The sequence below is a fragment of the Hippocampus comes genome, unplaced genomic scaffold (genome assembly GCF_001891065.2).
Source record: "Hippocampus comes isolate QL1 unplaced genomic scaffold, H_comes_QL1_v1.1 scaffold89, whole genome shotgun sequence".
Lineage (NCBI taxonomy): Eukaryota > Metazoa > Chordata > Actinopteri > Syngnathiformes > Syngnathidae > Hippocampus > Hippocampus comes.
Window position 1 is genome coordinate 363,811 of NW_017806077.1, and position 23,399 is coordinate 387,209.

The window sequence follows — 23,399 nt, forward strand, 5'->3', positions numbered from 1 at the left end:
GTGCATAAATTGGGGGGGGGGGGGTGAATACGGCCCCTGATTTCAAATGAGTTTGACGACCCCTGCTTTCAGCTCATTTACTCCGGGTCGATTTTATTTTGAAATCCATAAGGGGAAACAGTATTTCCTATCTGTGCCGCCTTGACAGCCGGAGCATCTTAGCGGTCCTCCTCCTCAGTTGCACCCTTCAATTCAAGCGTGCGCCGGGAAAAAAAAAGGGATGCGACTTGAACATGGAAAACAACACCCGTATCACGCATGAAGGACTTTCACATCGAATTTGGTGATTTCTCACCCCCCACCCCCCTTTCTTTTCTTTTTCTTCCTTCTCACAATGAGCGAGGCGACGATGCGGGTCAGGGGCCAGTTGATTGCGACGGTCAAGGATACTTGGACCGGCGAGGTGTCAGCATGACTTGGGCGGAAAACTGACCTCCATGCTGAAGCGGAGTCCCCGGGGAGGACCATGGCGAAGAGGAGAGGGCTGCTGTTGTCTCTGCTCTACTTGCTCGCGGACTTGTGGCTCAGTTGGCAGCAGGTCCTCCGGATTGGTGAGTGACGGAGGCCAAGAGTCGCTTTGGCTCCCTTGCAAAACGTCGGACTCATTCTACCTTGACATCATTTACACGATGTATGTGAATTTTCAAGAGTTGCTTGGGGAAAGATGCATATTGATTATTGTTGCTGTTGTTAGTCATAATTGGAGTGTTTGTTGTTTTAAGCGGTGCAAAAAGGAGGACACAACTGAGCTACACTTATCTGCACGTTGACATATTTTAAGAGTGTTCCGTCACTTTTGTGCACATAAATGGGGCATTTGTTCATTTAAGGTCGTTTAATTGAATGTTTTTTTGTTTAATAATATCATGTAAAATCATTTCGTGTGCTTTTTAAAATTAAACAATTTAAAAGAATGTAATTCTAGGAGCATTTTAAACATGATGGTTCTTTTAAAAATAATTACATTTAATGTGTTTTTTGTTTTAAGTTTTTAAATTGTTTAATTTCGCTTAAATAAGCGAATGCAAAAACTAATAACTTCAAGAAAAAAATATACAAGGGTTTTGTAGATTTGACATATAATTGAATTTGACTAAAATGTGAATTCAAAAAGGTATGCAATGAAGTGGAATAACATGAAACGTCAAAGACATTCACTCCATTTAAAATGAGACCTTTGTACTTTGCAATTGCAACGATGCACAAGGGCGCTGCGTCACACCGAAAGCCGTTTCAATATTTGGACTCTGTCGCTCCTTCCAATGAGGCCACCAAAATAGTCGAAGTGCCTTTTCCAGTTCAGTTTATAGAGGACGGGTTTTATTTTAAAACATGTCGTTCTTCGCACTTATTAAACGAGCATGTCGCGGTGCCATAAAAAAACTCGCTTCTAAAAAGTACATTTTTGCATTGATGTATATTTTTGGTCATACAAAATGAATGGCATCAAACTCAAAACACCGCCCACAAGATTCCATTTGGAACATGCGATCGATGTCACATAATAAAAACACATTTTAATTTACTCCTATACTATCATGGTCACAGACTGGATTATTTCAGGTTTCTATATTTCGCCCCAAATAATCATCATGACAATAATCATGGCGAGGGCGCTCGCTGCGTTTGGGCACAACGAGATTGAAATCCCGTTAATCCACTCCGGCGTCGGGCTGCGAGAGGACGCCGGCGCGGGTCAGAGGGGGACTGCCGATGCACGTGAACGCATCGCGGCTGGCACACTTGCTCGCCTTTTGGCCCGCGGCCAAGGGAAACAGATCCACGAGCGGCAGCGGAATCGCGAGCGGGGGCGCACGGACACTTTGAAATCCGTCCCCAGTTTACGGACGAGCGCTTTGAAAGTTGACGAGAAAGGCCGTGTAATTAGTCCTTTTCGAGCTGATGCAAGCGGTGATAAATGTGCTTCATTAGGACAGTCTGCTTGCACGTTGCATCACAAAGACAAAACTAAAAAAAGACTTTCTCAACAGGAGGACTCGGGCTTGAAGCCAAGGCTTGAAATGCGTCGCCTCCAAATAGCTTCCACTGTTCTATTGAAGCGTTTTCCTCTCTTGAATGCAAATTCAAATTGGATTATGATGAAACCAAATCCTCGCTTGATTGTCATAACGATACGATTCCGATCACCCGGTGAGATGAGACGGCATTTGAACAGGTTTATCGGATTTTTCTGTGTTGCATTTACACTGTTACGCAGAGAGACAAATCCGGATAGGAACTGGATTCAAAATAGTCTCGATTTCTGTCAAATTTTTCTCTTTCAAATGTGTCACCTATAAATGGATTTTCCTGTTCTATATAATCCTTTTTTTCCCTAATGAATCCAAATTCAATCTGGATTGGCATAAAACGGAAACCTCATTTAATTGGTACCATGACACGGTGACATCATCTGGTGAGATTTTACACCATTTGAAAAGGTTTCGTGGATTTGATTCCACGCTGTATTCGCGTTGCTGCCAAACCGTGCAAATGTGGAACAGAACTGGATTCAAATCAGTTTAGATTTCAACCTAGTTTCGGCTGATGTGAGGGTAGAATCCACCACAAACATGGAGGATTTATCTTTACAAATTCACGGCAAAGACTCGCCACAACTTCAACAAACAACGGATGCTAAGGTCCGCTGCAACGTACATCAACATACATCACAAAAGAACGTCGGTGAGAGTAAAAGAGAAATGTCGGGATATATTGGACAGACAGAGGCTCACCTCACTACGATTCACTTGCCATGTACGTCATCGCTTGCCTCCATTTTGGAGGCAGAGTCGGGAAGCTTTACTATTCCATCCACAGCTACATATGAAATGATAAATATTGTTTAGTATCGTTGTAAAACAAAACATACGTGCACTTGATATACTGATTTATGTCTTAGCAGCGGTCGGTCAGGTCTCGCTAGCTTCAAACCTGGAAATGTATTTTCACCGTGATGTGAAAGCTTCTGGCCATTTGGATTAGCAGGTTTATTTCGATCAAAGCCAAAACCTCACAGGGGGAGGAAATTCCCTCAACGGCCAGCAGGACGCCGCTTTGGTCGCGCCGCCTGGAGTTGTGAAACTGGACAAGCGTGATAAATGTGCTTCATTAGGACAGTCTGCTTGCACGTTGCATCACAAAGACAAAACTAAAAAAAGACTTTCTCAACAGGAGGACTCGGGCTTGAAGCCAAGGCTTGAAATGCGTCGCCTCCAAATAGCTTCCACTGTTCTATTGAAGCGTTTTCCTCTCTTGAATGCAAATTCAAATTGGATTATGATGAAACCAAATCCTCGCTTGATTGTCATAACGATACGATTCCGATCACCCGGTGAGATGAGACGGCATTTGAACAGGTTTATCGGATTTTTCTGTGTTGCATTTACACTGTTACGCAGAGAGACAAATCCGGATAGGAACTGGATTCAAAATAGTCTCGATTTCTGTCAAATTTTTCTCTTTCAAATGTGTCACCTATAAATGGATTTTCCTGTTCTATATAATCCTTTTTTTCCCTAATGAATCCAAATTCAATCTGGATTGGCATAAAACGGAAACCTCATTTAATTGGTACCATGACACGGTGACATCATCTGGTGAGATTTTACACCATTTGAAAAGGTTTCGTGGATTTGATTCCACGCTGTATTCGCGTTGCTGCCAAACCGTGCAAATGTGGAACAGAACTGGATTCAAATCAGTTTAGATTTCAACCTAGTTTCGGCTGATGTGAGGGTAGAATCCACCACAAACATGGAGGATTTATCTTTACAAATTCACGGCAAAGACTCGCCACAACTTCAACAAACAACGGATGCTAAGGTCCGCTGCAACGTACATCAACATACATCACAAAAGAACGTCGGTGAGAGTAAAAGAGAAATGTCGGGATATATTGGACAGACAGAGGCTCACCTCACTACGATTCACTTGCCATGTACGTCATCGCTTGCCTCCATTTTGGAGGCAGAGTCGGGAAGCTTTACTATTCCATCCACAGCTACATATGAAATGATAAATATTGTTTAGTATCGTTGTAAAACAAAACATACGTGCACTTGATATACTGATTTATGTCTTAGCAGCGGTCGGTCAGGTCTCGCTAGCTTCAAACCTGGAAATGTATTTTCACCGTGATGTGAAAGCTTCTGGCCATTTGGATTAGCAGGTTTATTTCGATCAAAGCCAAAACCTCACAGGGGGAGGAAATTCCCTCAACGGCCAGCAGGACGCCGCTTTGGTCGCGCCGCCTGGAGTTGTGAAACTGGACAAGCCGCCTCCCCATTCTCTCCCGTCTCAATCTGCGCTCCGTGTCGTTAATCCGTCTCAATCAAGGACGGGCCTGGCCTAATCTTTGTCATTCTCATCCCGCGCTAATCTCGCCCATATGCTGCCACGTTCACTCCAATTAACATCCCTCCGCTTTGGCAGGTGTCGTCGTTTCGCTCTTCTCGTAATAACGACAAATCCTGAAACAACCAACACTAATCTTCTTTCTGCGGAAAGTCAGAGCGGACGAGCGAACGGAACGTCGGCTCGTCTGTATTTGCCAACGCGACTGAACCGGCGATTCCGTGGCGCCATTGGATCATGTGTCAACCCTGCGAAACATCCTCCTCATTTTCACTCTGCCTGTGTCGGGGTTCGCCGGACCAACAGAGAAAGCTCAGTGCCGCACATCAAACGGGGATCTTCGATGGCTTCGGAGCGCCTCTTTCAGTCCGAGGCTGGCGTGCGCCCAAGTCAGATGGGTCGCGGTCGCTGGCTTGTCGGGCCGGGGGAGAAAGTCGAACACTACACCGTTGTCCCGTTCGACCCAAAAAGACTCCCCCTTCATGAGAGCGAAAGTGCGAGTCAACCCAGGGGTTCATTGGGTCACGTCTCCGCCAAGCTGTTGCGATCGAATCGGCTCGCGATGGTACGATCGGCATCGGTAAACCGCAAAATTGTAGCGGGGCGGCGTGTGACCGTACTTGACATTCCCGGCCCCCGGCCTTCCTTCCCTGTGGCGTTTGCATGTTCACCAGGTGCCTGCGTGGCTTTTCTCGGGGTACTCCGGTTTCCTACCGCGTTTCAAAAACATGTCGCCCTATATTATGTATCTATTCTAGGTAGTCACATTTTGTGATATTTGAAAAGTCATTGTAGTCTGATGACTTTGGAAAAAGTAACGCGTTAGCTTACCGTAGAGATTCAGAGCACATTGCACGACACACGTGGGTTGCAAAAATGCGGTACAACGCTCATCGGCGAGCTCCGTAGAAATGTAGAAAATGAAAATGCTCCCCTCCCCTCAAAATATCTGAATTCACATGAAGGCTTGTTATCGCTGTTCGTTCTCCATCCGAAGGAGGCAACAGAAGCGTGGCGCTCGAGGCCGATCGCAGTCTCCCGGCAGCGCTCTTGTTTTCCTGACCTCCCAGCATGCATTGCCCCATAGCACCGTCCGACCTAATAATGCAGTCAAGACAAACGCTAACTTATATTGACGAGAGCCACAACATGACCGACCCCTCACCAGTTTTTTTTTTTTTTTTTTGCAAGCTTGTGTATCAAGGTGAAAATCTTTTGGTTTTTTTGATCCTCTAAAACCGTACCCCGTCGTGAAAAGTAGCCGTAGGCACCAGTTTCACTGATTAGGACGAAATTAGGTGGGCACGTCTATCATTGGACGGCGTCAGACGGTTCACAAATCTGCCTCAGAGCGCTGAGGCGCTGGGTTCGATTCCGGCCCGGGCCTCCCTGCGTGGGTTTTTACTTTGACAGGTGAAACCGAGGGAAGGGAATTTGTTTTTATCCCTCCAACTTTCCAGGGGGCGCTACAGAGTGAATTTATTGGGGTCGTGTTGCGGGCACATTCTCACATTCTACTCCTCCCGTGCTTGCTGAATTTCCGGGCATGTTGAGCCCCCCCCGCCCCCCCATAGGGCCATTCATTCATCTCGTGGATGCAGTGACCTATTTGTCTCCTGCAAACGGAATCTGCGATACGCCTCATAAAAAATAGACGCGCATTTTGTTCACTTCCAAAATGCGTCGGCTGAAGTTTTATCTGCTGCGCTTTATCCGAACGCTTCCTTAAAAAAAATCGCAGCAACCCAGATGAATACAATTAGCAAATGAAGTTGCGCTATCGAGATGTTTCTAATGACCTCCTTATACTTTTGTGGCCTGGTTGGCGTGCGGCAAATCTTTTCTAGCCACGCTTGATGTTTGGGTGCTTCATGAACCTCAACAGTTATTTTTCATTTGTTGGAAGAGGGAAGAGGCACAATGAGACCATCATCAGGCATGTGAACGCAGAGCTGGCTGGCGCCACCTTGGGGCCCAGAGCAAAATTTGATTTTGTTGAAGGCATTGCGGCAGCGTTGCACGACAAGAGCCGACTGGGTGGATTTCGGCAACGTTGCGAGGGAGGAAGCGGTCCCGTCCGTTCGAATTTTTTATTTTATTTTTTACAAAAGACCACCAAAGTAACAAAATAAATTACTGCTTATAATTTCTTCTTTTTTTTAACGTATTTCATTTTATGGATCTGATTTTCTTTTTTCATACACTGCTTTCATCATTTTTATCCAAATGATATTATATACGAGGACATACTCTACCGTTAGAATATTTTTTCTCGAATTTACATTTCGTGTTCCCTCTCTTCACCACACAAACAAACAAGGAGGCCAAATGAATCTGCTTTCCCTGTTGTATTCGCCTCTCGTGTTGGCAGCGCTTTGGAGATTATTCATGCGGTGGCTGCGCATCATTTTGTGTTTGAGTGATTAGACATCGGCGACCAAGATGTAAATCAGAAAATCTACATAGTAGTGTGGGGAGGGGTAGGGGTGGGTGTGGGGGGTATTCTGGCCCCACGCACAAAACGGACCATCTGCTTGGAAGAGACAAGTTGGGCCATATGTGTGTGTGTGTGTGTGTGTGTGTGTGTGTGTGTGTGTGTGTGTGTGTGTGTGTTTGTGTGTGTGAAAATGTGTGTGTGTGTGTGTGTGTGTGTGTTTGTGTGTGTGAAAAATTATTGATGGATGCGTGAATTGGTTGTGTGCAGAATTCGGAAGTGTTTTAGCAGGACCTGCTAGCAGCCGCTTGGGGCGGGAGCTCGTTTTTCAAAAGCGAACGACGCAGCGCGCACAAGGCGCTCTCAGTGTGGGCACCAAGAGAAAAAGGTCATTCACAATCAACGTCTGCGTGAGAAGAAAAAGAAGGTTTTTTTTTTTTAAATCACATTTTCATACGTAACTGCCGAGTGCAGTGAACTTTTGTCTTTCTGGCATTTTGGGACGCTTGAAGTGAATTTGACGATGACGACATGGCTTAATTGTTTGACTTTTTTTTTTGTCAGTGTAACCTTTTTGGAAGTTGAGTTTGTCGGGTAGGAAGCAATGGAAGTGGAAATAAATTGTTCCAGGGGTCAAACTGTCAGCAGCTTTGACCCACAATGAACTCTCTACGCAAAATCGAACATTCTCCGGTGTTGTGAAGTGCAAGAAAAATAAGCCAACTGCCATGTGACGGTGATGTTCGATTCCACCGATTTGCTTTACACCTGACGCGTTAAATACAAGCGAGCCTTCAAAATCGTCACTTTCAAATCGTTACGGATTGAAGAAGCGTTTTTTTAAAATGTATTTTAAACCCTGCGCAGTGGCTGGCATCACTCGGCGGGTTAGACTGATAAATTGGTTGGTAAATTGGCAAAAGACCGCAGACTCTGGGGGTGGCTGCGCCTCTGTGGGAGTGGTCACAGCCGACTTCAAAGCCTTTCATTGCCTTGAAATGCAGAACGCGAGTAGCGCACTCGAGTCGCAACACGACAGAATGCCAATTGCCGTCAAGTGGGCACCGCCTGCCACCTCAGATTGTTTGTGTTTGATTTTGGTCAAATTTGTGTATTTTGGATGAAACTCACACAATTGACGCCCACTTTTTTTTTTTTTTTTAACTTTTATCCATTTTAAAACTACCTTCTGGTGGCATCAGAAGAAAAACACTGAAAATATTAGATTAAAAAAAAAACAAAGCATAACAGTGGTGGCCTCGAGTCTGCCTGTACTTGTCTATGTCGCCGTGTGCAAAACATACAAACAACTGTATTATAATTTGAAATAAGCCCATTAAAAAGAGTGTTTGGGTTCATTTCCATTTGAAAGGCTTTGGGATTCTTTTTTTGTCTGGCCTTGACTTTACTTTTTTTTTTTTTTTTTCGCCCCGGGTAGAAAGACTTTTTCTTCAGGTTGAAACTTCCACAGCACAGCGGGCTGCTAAATGCATGATGGCATAATAATGTCTTTCGACTTGGTGAAGCAGCATGCGGCTTGTTATCCAGAAACCGGCTAACTGTCAACAACCGCACGTTTGGGACGTTTGCGATCATGAGGCTGTTTGATGTTTCGGAAAAAGTCCGAAGACCTCGCCTACTGCATTCTGTGGACATGATGGACATGATGGATACAAAAAAATTTTGCATTCCGTGCATCTGCTCTGGACAGTCGTGGAGATATTTTTGCTGAGTATACATCTTTTAAGGAATGAACTATTGTTTAGTCGAGCAATCTGGAACACGCCGCTGTAAGAAACATTAAAGGCGTATGCAAAATGATCATTCCAATGATTTTGGCGCTTTGCAGTGACGTGCACCGCGTCACTCGAAAGAGTTGCTCTTGTCTTGCTAAATGTGACGTCCGTGTTGATGGAGGGCTTCATCAATGTTCCAGAGGGAAGATTTAGAGCTTAAGACATTTGCCGAGCATCGCATCTGCTGCGCCGGAGTCAAAGGCCGATTAAAGAAGTTCGGCAAACTATGAAACGACACGCTCGCTGAAGACGTTCCCAAGAGGTGTCGGCCACGGAGACGACCCGCAGTGACCCCCGTAAGCGCGTCCTGGTGTGTCTCCTTGTCCCGGCGGCAACGGGCTTTTCCCAAACGCTGCGTCGGAATGTAGGCCGCGCAAATAGGATGAGGCTGGCCGAGGTGGGGCTTTTCTCTCAATGGGATTAAATTCCAGCGACATGACCAGTGCATATCTGCGCAACATTATGTCATATTCATAATCACTCAAAGCGAAGATGCAATATGGAGAAGTCGGCCTGTTTAAAATAAATACATAAAAAATGAGATGAATGAATGCATTTTTCTATATTACAGCAACAAAAAACTTTTAGTTCATTCCTAGCGTATACATCGGACTACAAAGACACCATTTTTCAGAGAGACTCAAAACAGGCGTTGGAAATTGACCTCAGATGAGGAGTCACATGCTGCTTCACCTCACCGCAAGACAAAAGACCCAATAGTTTATCTTTTGAAAATGCTTTCACTGTTGTTCTTTGAATGATGTGAAGAACATTGAGTTATCTTGTGTCTGAAATGCAATCTATTCATAAGGACGCCTTGCCTTGCCTGGGTTATTATCGGCTCACACGCGGCAGCCCCGTTTGACGGCTTTGCTTGCTGGTGTCCGTCCACCCAGGCGGCATCTTCGAGACGCTGGAGACCGAGCCCATCAGTGTGGAGGAGCTGGCCTTTAAGTTTGCAGTGACAAACATCAACAGGAATCGGACCCTCATGCCAAACACCACGTTGACCTACGACGTCCAGAGAATAAATCTCTTTGACAGCTTCGAGGCCTCCAGAAGAGGTCAGTATACGGCTATCGTTTGTTCTTGTCGTAATATCCCAAGATGAAAACGTGACTATTTTGTTGGCGCCAACCAACTCACTGACAGAACACTTACGGTAAATTTGGGGTACGTGTTCCTTGCGAGGCCACCAAGTAATGTGTGGTGTGCCTCAAGGTTCAATTTTAGGCCCTTCGTTGTTTGATTTCCAATGTGTATATGCACCTTCTTGGTGGTGTTATCAGGAAACACAGAGTGAATTTCCATTGATACGTAGCTGTATATTGTATCTCTGTGACTCCTGATGACACAAGTCCAATGTATACTCTACCTAACTGCATTTTAGACATCAAATCCCGGATGGGAGAGAACTTTGTCCAAGGTAACCAGGACAAAACTAAAGTTATCCAGAGGCCGAGAGAGAGAAACTTTTAAATCATGTGCAAGAAATATCCTTAAACCTGTCATCACAAGTGGGGAAACCTGGGTTTGACTGATGGATTATCATCCCCCCCCCCCCCCAAACCACCACCATCCCTTCACCCCTCTTTCGCAATCCTCAGCCTGTGACCAATTGGCACTGGGTGTGGGGGCCGTGTTCGGACCGTCGCACAGCTCGTCGGTGAGCGCCGTTCAGTCCATCTGCAACGCCCTGGAAGTCCCTCACATCCAGACGCGCTGGAAGCATCCATCCGTGGACAACCGAGACAGCTTCTACATTAACCTCTATCCCGAATATGCCTCCATAAGTCGAGCCGTGCTGGACATAGTGCAGTACTACAAGTGGAAGACGGTTACCGTGGTCTACGAGGACGCGACGGGTCAGTTGCGAAAATCTTGCAACAATAAGATGGGGGTTGTCGGGTCCACGTTAGCTTGGCCTGCAGCCACGCAGGAGGGTAAATGACAGTTGTGCTTGACAACCTCAATGAGCGGAGCTCAAAAACACGGCTCTCGTTTTTCGAGTTCAAAGAATTGAAATTGTGACCGTGACGAAAATTTTAATCATTGTGTGGCAGAGTAAATGCTAATTCGACATGGGGGCTCTTGTACAAGTGGACTGCCGACAATAAACAGCCACAAGGTGCACAGTTTTATCAGAATTCTTTTTGCATTTTAAACGTTTCTACATTTTGCAAATTGAATGCGTCATTTTGACCCGCAATGAAAACGGGTCGCGATTTCTTTCACTGGTTGTGAGACTCGCTGAGTTCAAACCGGATCGCTGATATCGGGTCAAAGCAGATAGCACATGAAGTAATCATGATGTTTGTGGGTTGAAGGCCTGATCCGCTTGCAAGAGCTGATCAAAGCTCCGTCCAGATACAGCATCAAAATCAAGATCCGCCAGCTGCAAATGGGAAGCAAAGATGCGCGGCCGCTCCTCAAGGAGATGAAGAAGGGGAAGGAGTTTTACGTCATCTTCGACTGCTCCTACCAAACATCGGCTGATGTCCTCAAGCAGGTGAGCGACTCCGAGCTCACCAACACGCGCCACAGCAGAGGACCCCCATAAGAGATGTTTCACATTTTTAGGGCCCTCAGTTGCGGATGTTTTTCTTCATCTTGAACTGGGGCCTTTTGGACAATGTGGAGAAAAAATATCAACGTTTCCAATACCTGCCCGTGTCAGCAAAAAACAATCAGAAAAAAAAATGTCAGGAAAAGCCTCCTAGAACAGCTGAACTTGGCCTGGGGTTAATCGGAGGCGCATTAAATGGTGGCAGGTGTGTGCTTACTCCCATCTCACCTGAATTTGAATGTGATTGGTTAATTCGAAACACTGCCAGATACCCAGTTATAGGAGGGTGTGCACACTTATGCAACCACATTATTTTAGCTGTTTATTTGCACTTCCTCTCTCGAAACGATGGAAAAAAAGAAAAAGAAGAAAAAACGTAATTGAGTTGTACAGATTACGGGTTACGTCAATGGTGGAAAAAGTTGAAAAGATTGTCGTTGTTCTCATTATTTGAGATCACAAAAACGGAGCATTTGAACAGGGGTGTGTAGACTATTACATCTACTGTGAATCTTTTTTATTTTATTTTTTTTAATGGGACACTGACAGCGATTTTTTTTTTTAGACTTGCTATTAGAAATCTATTTTTATGAAACCTTGTCAAGTCTTTCAAGTCAATTAAGAGACGTTTTATCAGCTTTTGGCTTAATATTTACCACGCGGAGGATGAGCCAAATTGGCAATTGTGTGTTCTCGCCCGAATCACTGGCAGAGTTGGAACTTCATATGAAGAAACTAAACCTGCCGCGAAAACGAATCGCAAGCTTGGCATGACGCCGCATTTCCTTATAAAGCATTCTGCCTTGCACCCCTTTGCAGATCCTGTCCATGGGGATGATGACAGAATATTATCACTTCTTCTTCACCACGCTGGTAAGCAGGCAAGCGGGACTCAAAATAATCCACAAAGTAATCGCCTAGAGTAGGTCTGCTCACATGCACGCTCGCCAACACAATGTCAGATATTCCGATGTCGGATATTCCAATGAGCTCTAATGATCTCCAACTGAAAAAATAAAACCAAACAACTTGAAATAATCTACAACGTCAAAAGTTCATTGGAGATATATCAACTCTTCCACAAGGTGAAAACTCTGCTTGCTCGCCAATGAGATCCTCGTTCATGCTAAGAGCCGGCTAGCAGAATAGCAATAGAACAGAGCAGCAGAAAATAATCCACTGAGTCAAAAGCACACTTGCTTATTCAGAAGCACACGCAAACTTGCAAAGTAGAGGCATCACCTACTTCTTGTGATCTTTGCTTGGTTCGTTGATGTGATTGCTCGTCATGCTAACCTCCGCCCACCTCAAAATCTACACAGTCAAAACTACGCACACGAGCTGGCAATTTAGCCACGTTTGGTATCAATGATAACCGTCCAGTGGCTCAATAGACACAAAACAAAACAACTGTCTCCCACGCGAGCAAAGTGACGTTTTGTGAATGTCTTTCCCCGCAGGACCTATTTGCACTGGACCTGGAGCCGTACCGCTATAGCGGCGTCAACATGACGGGCTTCCGGCTGCTCAACATCGACAACCCCAAGGTGGCCTCGGTGGTGGAGAGGTGGGCCATGGAGCGGCTGCAGGCCCCCTCCAAGGCCGAGACGGGAATGATGGAAGGCATGATGACGGTAAGTATTAGAACTACAAGTAGTGTGACAGTGGGAGTGTGCAACTGTCCGTGTAGCCGCCACATTTGGATGGGGACCCACAAAAACACGCACCCCCGCTTAAAACTCTTTTCACGCTTGCTTTTTGTGATGGTAAAAAAGATGATTATGGTTCCGACAGTTTCACAACTTCATTTGTGTCGAGGAAGTAGCTCCATTTATTTTGCTGCCTGCTATCATGTGTATGCAAAATGGCCGCCACATCCTGGCAGCTCACAGATCCCTCTGGTGCATCGCAACCACATAATGTGGTTCTCTCCTGTGGCATAAACGGCACAAGACCGCTTCAATGCAACTTTCTCATATCGCTAAAGTGAACTGATTTTCAAAATTTCAATTCTATTCTTGATCAAATGTTATGAAAACAAACATTTGAAAATATGGATTAAAGCTCAAAAGCGACTGATATTCGAGGTTTCATCTCAAAACGAGTGGTGTAAAACAACCCAAAAAATACTTTTCTCATTTCAGATGAATCATCCATTTATTGATGCCGGAATGACAATGAACACATTTGGATGATCTCATCTGGACGATGCGCGCGTTCAGAATGGAAAAAAAAAATTCAAAGTTTGAAGAACAAAGCGTTTCCTTACACATTTGGGCAGAACGCAAACGCATTTTTAATTTTACAGTGACATTTTCCAGGGCCTACATTCATAAAAAATTCAAAAGACATCGGCCACGGAGGCACATCGACCCTCCGAGAAGTTTGACGCTCAAAGGGGGTGCTCCACCCAACAATAAATAGGACGCATTAGTGCGGTCTTCGAGCTCGCGAAGCAGATCCACAAGTTGTTTATCTGCTTTCATGAGGGTCATTAAAAGCTTACGCTATTTACAGCTCTTGCATTGGTAAACAAAATTAATTGACATAATTACCACCCAACCTCCCCCTGCCTGGTTGCTAATCCTGTTTGTGAACTCTACTGTACTTTGAAGTGAAAAAAGGCTGCCCCCCCTCAAAAAAAAAATAAAAATTGAAACAGAATTGCTGAGAGAATCCATGTAAACACACAAACATCTATTTTGAGAAAGAATTAATGGGAGTTTCTGATTGCGCTCAGTCGTGTGCTGTTATTTCACCATCTTGATTTGTGAGGACGCTGAATTGATGACTCACAAAAAAAAAAAAAATAAATAAATAACAAAAATGAGTCGGGGATTTGTGTGATTGCAGACGGAGGCGTCTCTGATGTACGACGCCGTGTATATGGTGGCGGCGGCGTCGCAGCGCGCCGCCCAGATCACCGTCAGTTCGCTTCAGTGCCACCGACACAAGCCGTGGCGCTTCGGCCCGCGCTTCATGAACATGCTCAAAGACGTGAGTAGCGCGACGCTTTGACGCCGCTCTTTATTTCCTCCGTACGGGAGCTTACCTTTGACTTTTGGGAATCCATTTATTTTCATGATAATAATAATAATGATGATGATGAAAAGGTTGATTGAGTCTCATTTTGAGGCTGTGTCACTCCTAATTAGCGACACAAAACCAAATCAAATGCATTCTCGTTTTAAAGATAAATGACTGCAAATCAAAATATTTTCATCTTAATTAGATATCGACGATTTAATAAAATGAATAGACATGTCAAATGGTTACAATAAATGGTCTATTTTAGGTTTAAAATGTCATCATTCGATCCGTCAACACAAAGACAATTCTGTTTTGTTTTGTTTTTGTGACACCCGTAGTAACGATCCGAATTGATGCGCAAATACTATTGTATTTATGTTTGTTTTTTTGTTTTTTATTTTGGACTTCAAATGCATGCATTATAACCGATTATGCATTCTGACCGGTTCTGGACGAAAATTACACAGCTGGCCTATAACTTGGGCCAGGTTTTTTTTTTTCTCCCAAAAGTTTCCAAACTGTGCAAACTAACAAATGGCGACATTTTCAAGGGAGTGAGGACATCAAGATGTGTGTGCAACATTACAAGGAAAAAAAAAAAAAAAAGACGATTTGTGCATCATTCGGATAAAAGCTTTGTGATCAAGTGAGCTCGCTTCATTTGCGGCGAGTGCATTCATGAGCCTCGCTGCAGACCCAGCGCTCTCCGCCTGCTCCATTTACATCATCATCTACGAGGCACACGACAGGCACACACAAACAGACACTTGAAATGTCCAGCCAATGTACATTTGGGCCATTAGGACGCAACAAGCCGTCATCTCCAAGATTGGACCTAATGCAGCGCCACTCACTCATCAATTATTCATTGTCTCCTCATACTCATTTACTCCGGCTTCTGCAGTAAACTGGATGTAGCATTTTGCGTTCTGACCATTTTAAAAGAAAAAAATGATTGAGATTCATTGGCTGTCCCGCTTCTTCGCACAGGCGCAGTGGAACGGCTTAACAGGACAAATCGTCATTAACAAGACAGACGGCCTGCGCAAAGATTTTGATTTGGACGTGATCAGCCTGAAGGAGGACGGCTTGGAGAAGGTGAACCGTCCCCTCCCGCGTTTCACTTTGTCTCAACTGATTCTTAAGCAGAATTAAAAAAAAAAAAAAAAATGCTGTCATTTTCATTTTGTGCTGGTCACTTTGGAATATTTGACCTTTTGAACAATGTCCCGTCCTGTACCAACTCACTCATTCACTACCATAGACGGCAAAAACATTTAAAAAAGTAGACGATAAGAATGAGGCAGTGAATCTCGGATTGCCACGTCAGCGTCCGTCATATTATTGCTTGCCACGTTCTTGCAAGAATTTGCTTTTCTCCGCATTTTGGTCAGAAACCGGTGCTTTGGGTGAAACCAATCCATGTTTCAACTGCTGATGACGAAAGAAAGAACTGAAAAGAGAAAGAAGAGAGTCAACTCTTCCTTCGCTAAGTTTGGCGCTTACATTGTCAACGAACACAATATTTTGTGGGTGTTGAAAGATCAGTCAAAATGCTGGCAGCTCAAAACTCCATTTCACACGTCTCCTTTCAATACGCTTCTTCAAACTTTTATGATGACTGTCAATGCAGCGCTCTTTTGATTTTTAGCTTACAGTACAATATGCTCGTTACGAGATGACACTACAGCTCAAAGTCAACAAGTCATTCGCTTCGTTTTGCTCCATTATCCTTGACACATGCAATGCCCTCCATTTAAAAATGCTTTTCCTTTTTTTGTTTGTTTTCTGCAAGACAATCGCAGGCAACAATCGCCTGAATAAAGTGTGGAAAAAGGTCGGTACTTCGGTACAGATAGTAATAGTAATGCTGTTCACTTATGGACTTGTCGTAACCCCCCCCGACACGCCCCCACCAAACGTGTCCACGTCTGGTCTCTCTCTCTTGTTGTGCTTTGATGACTTTCCCCTTCGGTGTCGCTTCAGCCAAAGCTTTGTGGCCCGGTTAAATTGTCAATCTTCACACTCTGTCGGTTACAGATTGGCGTCTGGAACTCCCAGACGGGCCTGAATTTAACAGAAAACAACAAGGACTCCAGCACAAATGTCACCGACTCCATGGCCAACAGGACCCTCATCGTCACCACTATTCTGGTACGGTAAATAAGAAAGGGACCCACCTCTGCCGCAAATAACAAAAATTAACTTGAGTCATTGACCCTCCCCTCCTCCATCTGAACATTTTTATTATTGCCTATATTCATATAATTTCAATACATCTTAGACAAAAAAAAAAAAAAAATAGACACAGATGATGTGGTTTCAAAAAGCAAGACTCTGTAACTTCCGCTACCAACCCAGGCTAACGTTGGCTCCTCCCCAATATGTAAACACCGTATACCAGTTGAGACGTGTCACTTCAACATACACACTTGACAACAATTGCTACTTTCCGATTAGCCAGCGCTTTGCTGGAAAGGTCGCTAATTCAGGAATAGTCGTTCACTGTAATGACATCGTGAAACTGTTTGCAAAACGGAAGGCGCTGGCGTTTTCAGGAAAATCCCTACGTGATGTACAAGAAGTCCGACAAGCCACTGTACGGCAACGACCGCTTCGAGGGATACTGCTTGGACCTCCTCAAGGAGCTCTCCAACATCCTGGGTTTCTCCTACGAGGTCAAGCTGGTGTCCGACGGGAAATACGGCGCGCAGAACGACAAAGGCGAGTGGAACGGCATGGTGCGCGAGCTCATCGACCACGTAAGTACTTGCGACAAAGTATTATTTCAGTAGATCATTGTGGGGTTGTATTCTACTCTGGGATTTATTTTGTGGGAGAGTTTTTTACGTATTCGGTCTACATTTGAAAAAAGATATCTGTAGTTTCTAATTCTTACTCTCATTTTTCAACCTCCGCAAATGACAAGACACCATAAAATAAGATAATAAAATAAAGAGAGGTAACATAAAAAAATGATTGCGATCTTGACTGCTGGAGATGGAGGAAAAAAAAACAATGAGAGCACGGACATGGAGGATTGCGAACCAGGTCGCAGTCATGACGACGACGCAAAATATTGGAAGAAGAAAGATATTCCTTCTCCATGCCTCATTTCAAACAATTGTTTAATATACTGTACAACAATGATTTGCAGTGGATGCCAGAACCGCCAGCCTCCGGCATGTAAAAGTTCAAATCAGGAAAGAAAACATATATAGGTATATTTTTCCATTTGTAATCATTTATCAACATGTCTTTTGAGAGCACAGAAGTTGAACCAATGCTGGTTCTGTCTCAGTTCCAAAACAGCAGTTAGTGTTTTAAACGCTTTCAGACTTCTGCTCGAAAGAAAAAAAAGTGTCAGTAAAAGCCTACTAGAACAGCTGATTTTTTTTTTTTAGGTTAATCAGAGACACTTTAAATGGCGGCAGTTGTGCGCTGTCTCCCGTTAAACATGAGTTTGAATGTCGCCGGTTCTTTCTGAAGTGAGCTATGTCTCCAGCGACAATAGGGTGTGTACACTTGTGCAACCCCACAAGATCTGTTGCCTGTACTTTTACTTTCCCGCTCGAAAATATTTCTTTTTTTTTGTTTTCCAGTCGAGTCAGAGGTGACATGAGTGCAGAAAGGCTTTTGAAAATATTTCTCTTCTCTTCTTTTGAGATCACAAAAACTTGGCATTTCAACAGGGGTGTGTAGACTTTTTAGAATCACTTTCGGAAGGATCCCGACACTCTTATGACGGTTGGCAGGTAGCCGACTTGGCGGTGGCCCCCCTCACCATCACCTACGTGCGGGAGAAAGTGATCGACTTCTCCAAGCCCTTCATGACGCTGGGCATCAGCATCCTCTACCACAAACCCAACGGCACCAACCCGGGTGTCTTCTCCTTCCTCAACCCGCTGTCCCCGGATATCTGGATGTATGTGCTGCTGGCTTGCCTCGGCGTCAGCTGCGTGCTCTTTGTCATCGCCAGGTGACGTTCGTTTATTTGCTTCTTCGCGGTGGTTCTTAAACTGGTTCCCACAAGCCGCAGCTTTACAAAACATAACTACGACTTAATCACGTCAAAAAGTACATCCGTACCAACATATGTGGGGGAGGAGTCAGTGTGGCAGTTTTCATGACTAACAATTGCATGATGGAGGGTTGGTCGCAAGCACCAAGTCGCAAGCACGCTGATCCCAGCCAGCCGTCTTCGGTTAGTAGGCGGGGGACACCCTGAACCGGTTGCCAATCACAGGGCACACACAAACGAACAACCATCCGCGCTCACACTCCCACCTCGGGACAATTTAGAGTGTTCAATCAGCCTGCCATACATGTTTTTGGAATGTGGGAGGAAACCGGAGTACCCGGAGAAAACCCACGCAGGCCTGGGGAGAACATGCACACAGGAAGGCCGGAGCCGGGATCGAAACACGGCCTCGGCACTGTGGGGTCGACGTGCTAACCACTCGGCCATCGGTTTGGCCATTCATTCATATTCATATATACACACACGTACACACACACACACGTACACACACACACACACACACACACACACACACACATTTGCAATACTGTATATATTTTTTTAATTGCAACTGTTCGACTCTCTAGGTTCACTCCGTACGAGTGGTACAATCCCCACCCCTGCAACCCGGACTCGGACGTGGTTGAAAACAATTTCACCCTCATAAACAGCGTGTGGTTCGGAGTTGGAGCACTTATGCAGCAAGGTACGCTCGTCGGTTCAACGGTATCGGCGCGGGTCGCCGTCGTTTGTGACGCCTCGCCGTCATCGTCTTTCAGGTTCCGAGCTGATGCCCAAGGCCCTGTCCACCCGGATAGTTGGCGGAATTTGGTGGTTTTTCACGCTGATCATCATTTCCTCCTACACCGCTAACTTGGCTGCCTTTCTCACGGTGGAGAGGATGGACTCGCCCATCGACTCCGCCGACGACTTGGCCAAGCAAACCAAAATCGAGTACGGCGCGGTCAGAGACGGATCCACCATGACATTTTTCAAGGTAAGCGTCATCATGAAAGCCTGCAATTTGTCTGAGCACAAAACTATAAATAGTGGGTGGGGTTAGTGTATCCGGATATTTAACAAGTTTCCAGTCTTATGATACTGACCACAACGGTCAAAGTTTTCAGGCCACATAAAAATAGTTTATTTGTCTTTGTCGATGATGTTGAGCTGTTTGTTCAACCCGTCAAGACGTTTGGCTCTCACCGCGACAGAAATCTAAGATCTCAACCTACGAGAAGATGTGGGCCTTCATGAGTAGCCGGAAAAACACCGCCTTGGTGAAGAACAACCGCGAGGGCATCCAGAGGGTCCTCACGACCGACTACGCTCTCCTGATGGAGTCGACCAGCATCGAGTACATCAGCCAGCGCAACTGCAACCTCACGCAGATTGGCGGTCTGATCGATTCCAAGGGCTACGGCGTGGGGACACCAATAGGTACCTAACATAGCCCTGATTTGGAATTTTTTGGGGTGACACTTTGAGTGCTTGATGGGGCAACATCAAATTTGGATGAAAATTAGGCTCAGCGGTAGCCTGTGGGATTCTTTCAAAATGGAGACTCCAAAGTCCAACTGCAGACATTTCTTTCCTGAATAGACTCACCAAAATGTTTCAAAAAGCCATGTATGGGGGGATCTGACATTTTGGCCACTTTCAGGAGTCCTTCAACGACGAACTCGTCCTCGAGAATTCATATGACTGCTATGATACTGTATATATATTTGATACATTTAAAGCAGTTCTTGAATGACAAACTGGTCTTCAAGATTTTCTTCACCAAATGAGCGCCAGGAACACAAGACAAGCCAATGCTATCAATTGTGTAAAATGTGAATTTTCAATCCAGGCGGCTTTATTTCAATTCAACACATTTGATACAAAAGGTAACTCAATGCGCTTCACACAATCAGAAGAACTGAATACAAAGCGTAGTTTTCAGTACTGCACCGATATCTGACGACCTGATGAGGCCTCGTCGCTTCAGTTGCTCTCGAGCACAGGTGTCAAAGTCAAGGACCGGGGGCCAGATCTGGCCCGCCACATCATTTTATTGGGCCAGCAAAAACAATTCCATGACGCTTGCTAAAGTCTGAACCAAAATTTCAAATTGTCACGTATATAATGGAATAATGACAATGTTTGAACAATCCGTTACTCTTAACCTCTGATTCTTGACTTCTGAGGTCCAAACTCGTTACCAATCTATTTGCTGCTCGCTGTGTATGTCATACGTAGAGGTGGTTGAACATTTATATGGTTCCGCAAAATTTACAGTCGTAACCACCCTCTAAGGGAAACCAAAACAACAATGCGGCCCACGACAAAAATGAGTTGGACAGCCCTGCTCTAGAGCGTTGCGCTTTCTTCCGCAGGCTCCCCTTACAGAGACAAAGTGACGATAGCCATCCTGCAGCTTCAGGAGGAAGGCAAGCTGCACATGATGAAGGAGAAGTGGTGGCGCGGCAACGGCTGCCCCGAGGAGGACAGCAAAGAGGCCAGCGCCCTGGGCGTGGAGAACATCGGCGGCATCTTCATCGTGCTGGCGGCCGGACTGGTCCTTTCCGTTTTCGTGGCTATCGGAGAGTTCATCTACAAATCCAGGAAAAACTTGGACATCGAGGAGGTGAGCGTCGGCCAGTGCGAGTGGCACAACAAGTATTGACGCGCTCTGGTTTTGAAGGACGCGCCCGAGGACTTGAACGCCGCACGCGTTTGGGCACCGCCTTTCGGAGGGTGACAGAAAATGTCCGAACGTGGTGAACTGCATTGTTACAATCAAAACTTTTTAATCGCAGAGTTGAGTGTTTTCTGTAGTTTTGATGTAGAGCTCATGAATATTTTAATTGAAAGAATACATTAAAAAGTCCTGGGGGGTTGGGGGGGGGATAATAGACTCTGGTCAGCGTTTGACATCATGATGCTTTACCATCATGGCCTTTCTGTTTTTATGCAAAACAAAAACACAAATTGTACTTTTTTTTGTGTGTGTGGAACAAAATGTATTTCATGTTTTGTTTTGTTTTTTGGGGGGGTGGGTCAAGTCATGCTGAAAAGGCATTCAACAACCGGGTGTGCAATACTTACCGCCATTTTTTTTTGTTCTGCAACTGCTTTTCAAAACATTGTTTATCAGTGAATATTCTTGTCAAATTTATTGTATTTATCAAGTTTGTGTGTCGTTTTTCTCTTGAGCATGTAAGATGTCGCGTCAGAATTGTTTCTGAATGAAGAAAAAGAAAATCTGTGAAAAACATGACACCCTTTTAACCCTTTGATTGCTGCTTGTTTCGTATTGCTGTGTTGACGTTCTTATTTTGTTCCCCGTTTGCCACCATTTCCAATCACGCACGAACCGTTTTGGTCACATTATTACACAAATGACATCACTGCAAACTTTGTCTCATTTTTGGCATGCTAAAGGTTATTTAGACGATCAAACCACTTTGCTGTATACTACTAGCCAATGAATTTCTATGAATTGCTCATTAAATGAACAATTTGAGCTCACTGGTACGTTATATTTGACATTCCGAAACACCAGGGGGCAGTGTGAGAAAAAAATGCGGGGGATAATAAACAAAGGGAAAATTTACCACACGTTCCTTCTTGAGTTTTGTGAAAATGTGTTCGAGTGAAGTTTGCTGGTTGAAAATAATGGATACTGTCTATTCTAACTCGACGTTCTTTCGTGCGGCGGCGTAGTGTGTCAAAAATGCGAAATAACTGTCCAGTCATTTGTTCTGGCGCTACTCCCACGGATTTATGTCGGACAGTCTAACAATTGTCTCCTCGCGGTTGAAGCCAGAGGGCAGCCATCTTACGCTGCCACTGTGACTCACAATGTCGGTGAAGTCTTCACTTTTGACTTTTATGACCGAGCATGAACTGATATGAGCCGATTTCCCAACTAAAACTCGTTTCAGATTAATCCCTCTGAGCGCCAGGTAGGCGTGAGTAAGAGTTGCTTTAAAAAAAAAAAATGCTTGCTGCTCCACTTGTAGTAAACTGTTGGCTAATCTCAAGTAGCAAGAGACAAGAGTGTTAGCTCGCTTTGCTAGCCTTGGGTCGATCCGTCTTCTGGCCTCTCTCACTTGGCTGACACGTTTTAGTGTTACGGTCCTCCTTTCGATAATCCTGTCAACGGAATACTAGCCGCCGAAAATGAGGTTCAAAGGAGACTGCGCGGCGTGTAATCAGGATACAGTCGCTTAACGGCTTATACGATTAATGTTGTGTCACAAAAAAGGTCGAGGACCTTATGTTGGGAATGATAGTCAACTATTGTGTTTTTCTCCATGTGACACTCAGACCCCTGCGGAAAAAAAAAATCCAATATTGTTGCAGATCAAAGGTGGTCTGAATAATGCAAGCTATTTTTTGGGGCCAGTACAGTCCACTGGCGATTGTTGTAGCTGATTCTGGGCAGAAAAAAATTGTAAGATATACTTACTTGTGCGTTCTATTAGCACGTATGTGGTGTGATTTAGCGTAGAAAGTGGACAAAGCTCCAGATGTTTTAATTAATTTCTAATCCCCCTGTTTCCTAATCCTTGCTAGCAACTCTTGCCTTTCAGAGGGATAATCGCTGGTGTAATTGCGAAACGTAAGCACAGCCGAAAGCAAGCAGCTAAAGCGACAAAGACTTACAATGATACAATATCAAATTGGTTTTTTTTTTGAATCAGTTAAAAAGATATGATAAGTGGAGTGAAACCTGGCAGATCGAGTTCTTGTTCACGACCGATTTAAGGTTTTGGTATTCTGATGAATTCCAGGATTGGTCTTAAACTGCTTTGGTTTTGTTTGCCGCTCTTTAATCTTCTAACCCTGCGTTCTTAATCAGAACTGGGGGCAGGTTTTTAATCTGGCATGAATGAGGCCGCGGATTAGCAGCCTCTGACCTTGCCATGCCGCGCAGCTGCCGCTTCTTCCTCCTCAAATCAAGGCTCTCTTTTCTGCACGGCTCGCAAAAAAGAGGACTGAGGTACTTTCTTTTGCCGAAACGCTGTAAAACGGCGAATGGAAGATGCGGGCGCCGGGGGAGAATCCGAATTGCGGAGAAGTAAATTAGGAGTACGCTGAATGGAGGTGAGAGTCAAGGCAGCTTTGACACACGTCAATTTGAGGATTGTGTGTCACGGCCGAACGGAAGGAGGCGGGGGATGATATCTGATGTCTGGGCGTGTAATC

The 23,399-nt window shown here is 44.8% G+C and overlaps 1 protein-coding gene across 2 annotated transcripts; it reads left to right on the plus strand.

Moving 5' to 3' along the window:
• The first annotated feature begins 72 nt into the window (after window positions 1–72).
• On the plus strand, window positions 73–23,183 carry LOC109530777 (glutamate receptor ionotropic, kainate 1). 2 transcript variants are annotated; one of them, XM_019894664.1, is made up of 16 exons: window positions 73–551; window positions 9,483–9,650; window positions 10,194–10,451; window positions 10,914–11,095; window positions 11,972–12,025; window positions 12,613–12,786; window positions 14,006–14,149; window positions 15,173–15,280; window positions 15,978–16,019; window positions 16,223–16,336; window positions 16,741–16,944; window positions 17,938–18,161; window positions 18,791–18,909; window positions 18,983–19,200; window positions 19,418–19,643; window positions 20,582–23,183. In XM_019894664.1, exons 1-16 carry the CDS (start codon window positions 467–469, stop codon window positions 20,869–20,871), a joined length of 2,610 nt encoding a protein of 869 aa, XP_019750223.1. In that variant the 5' UTR covers window positions 73–466; the 3' UTR covers window positions 20,872–23,183. The 2 variants fall into 2 exon arrangements, with proteins under 2 accessions (XP_019750223.1, XP_019750224.1); XM_019894665.1 differs by lacking the exon at window positions 15,978–16,019.
• The last annotated feature ends 216 nt before the right edge of the window (window positions 23,184–23,399 follow it).

What these genes read in the sequence shown, in the direction of transcription:
- LOC109530777 (XM_019894664.1), top strand. Translation starts at nt 467, where the DNA reads ATGGCGAAGAGGAGAGGGCTGCTGTTGTCTCTGCTCTACTTGCTCGCG. An exon ending in TGATGGAAGGCATGATGACG is followed by an intron (nt 12,787 to 14,005) that starts GTAAGTATTAGA and finishes GTGTGATTGCAG; the next exon opens with ACGGAGGCGTCTCTGATGTA. An exon ending in CCACCATGACATTTTTCAAG is followed by an intron (nt 19,201 to 19,417) that starts GTAAGCGTCATC and finishes TCACCGCGACAG; the next exon opens with AAATCTAAGATCTCAACCTA.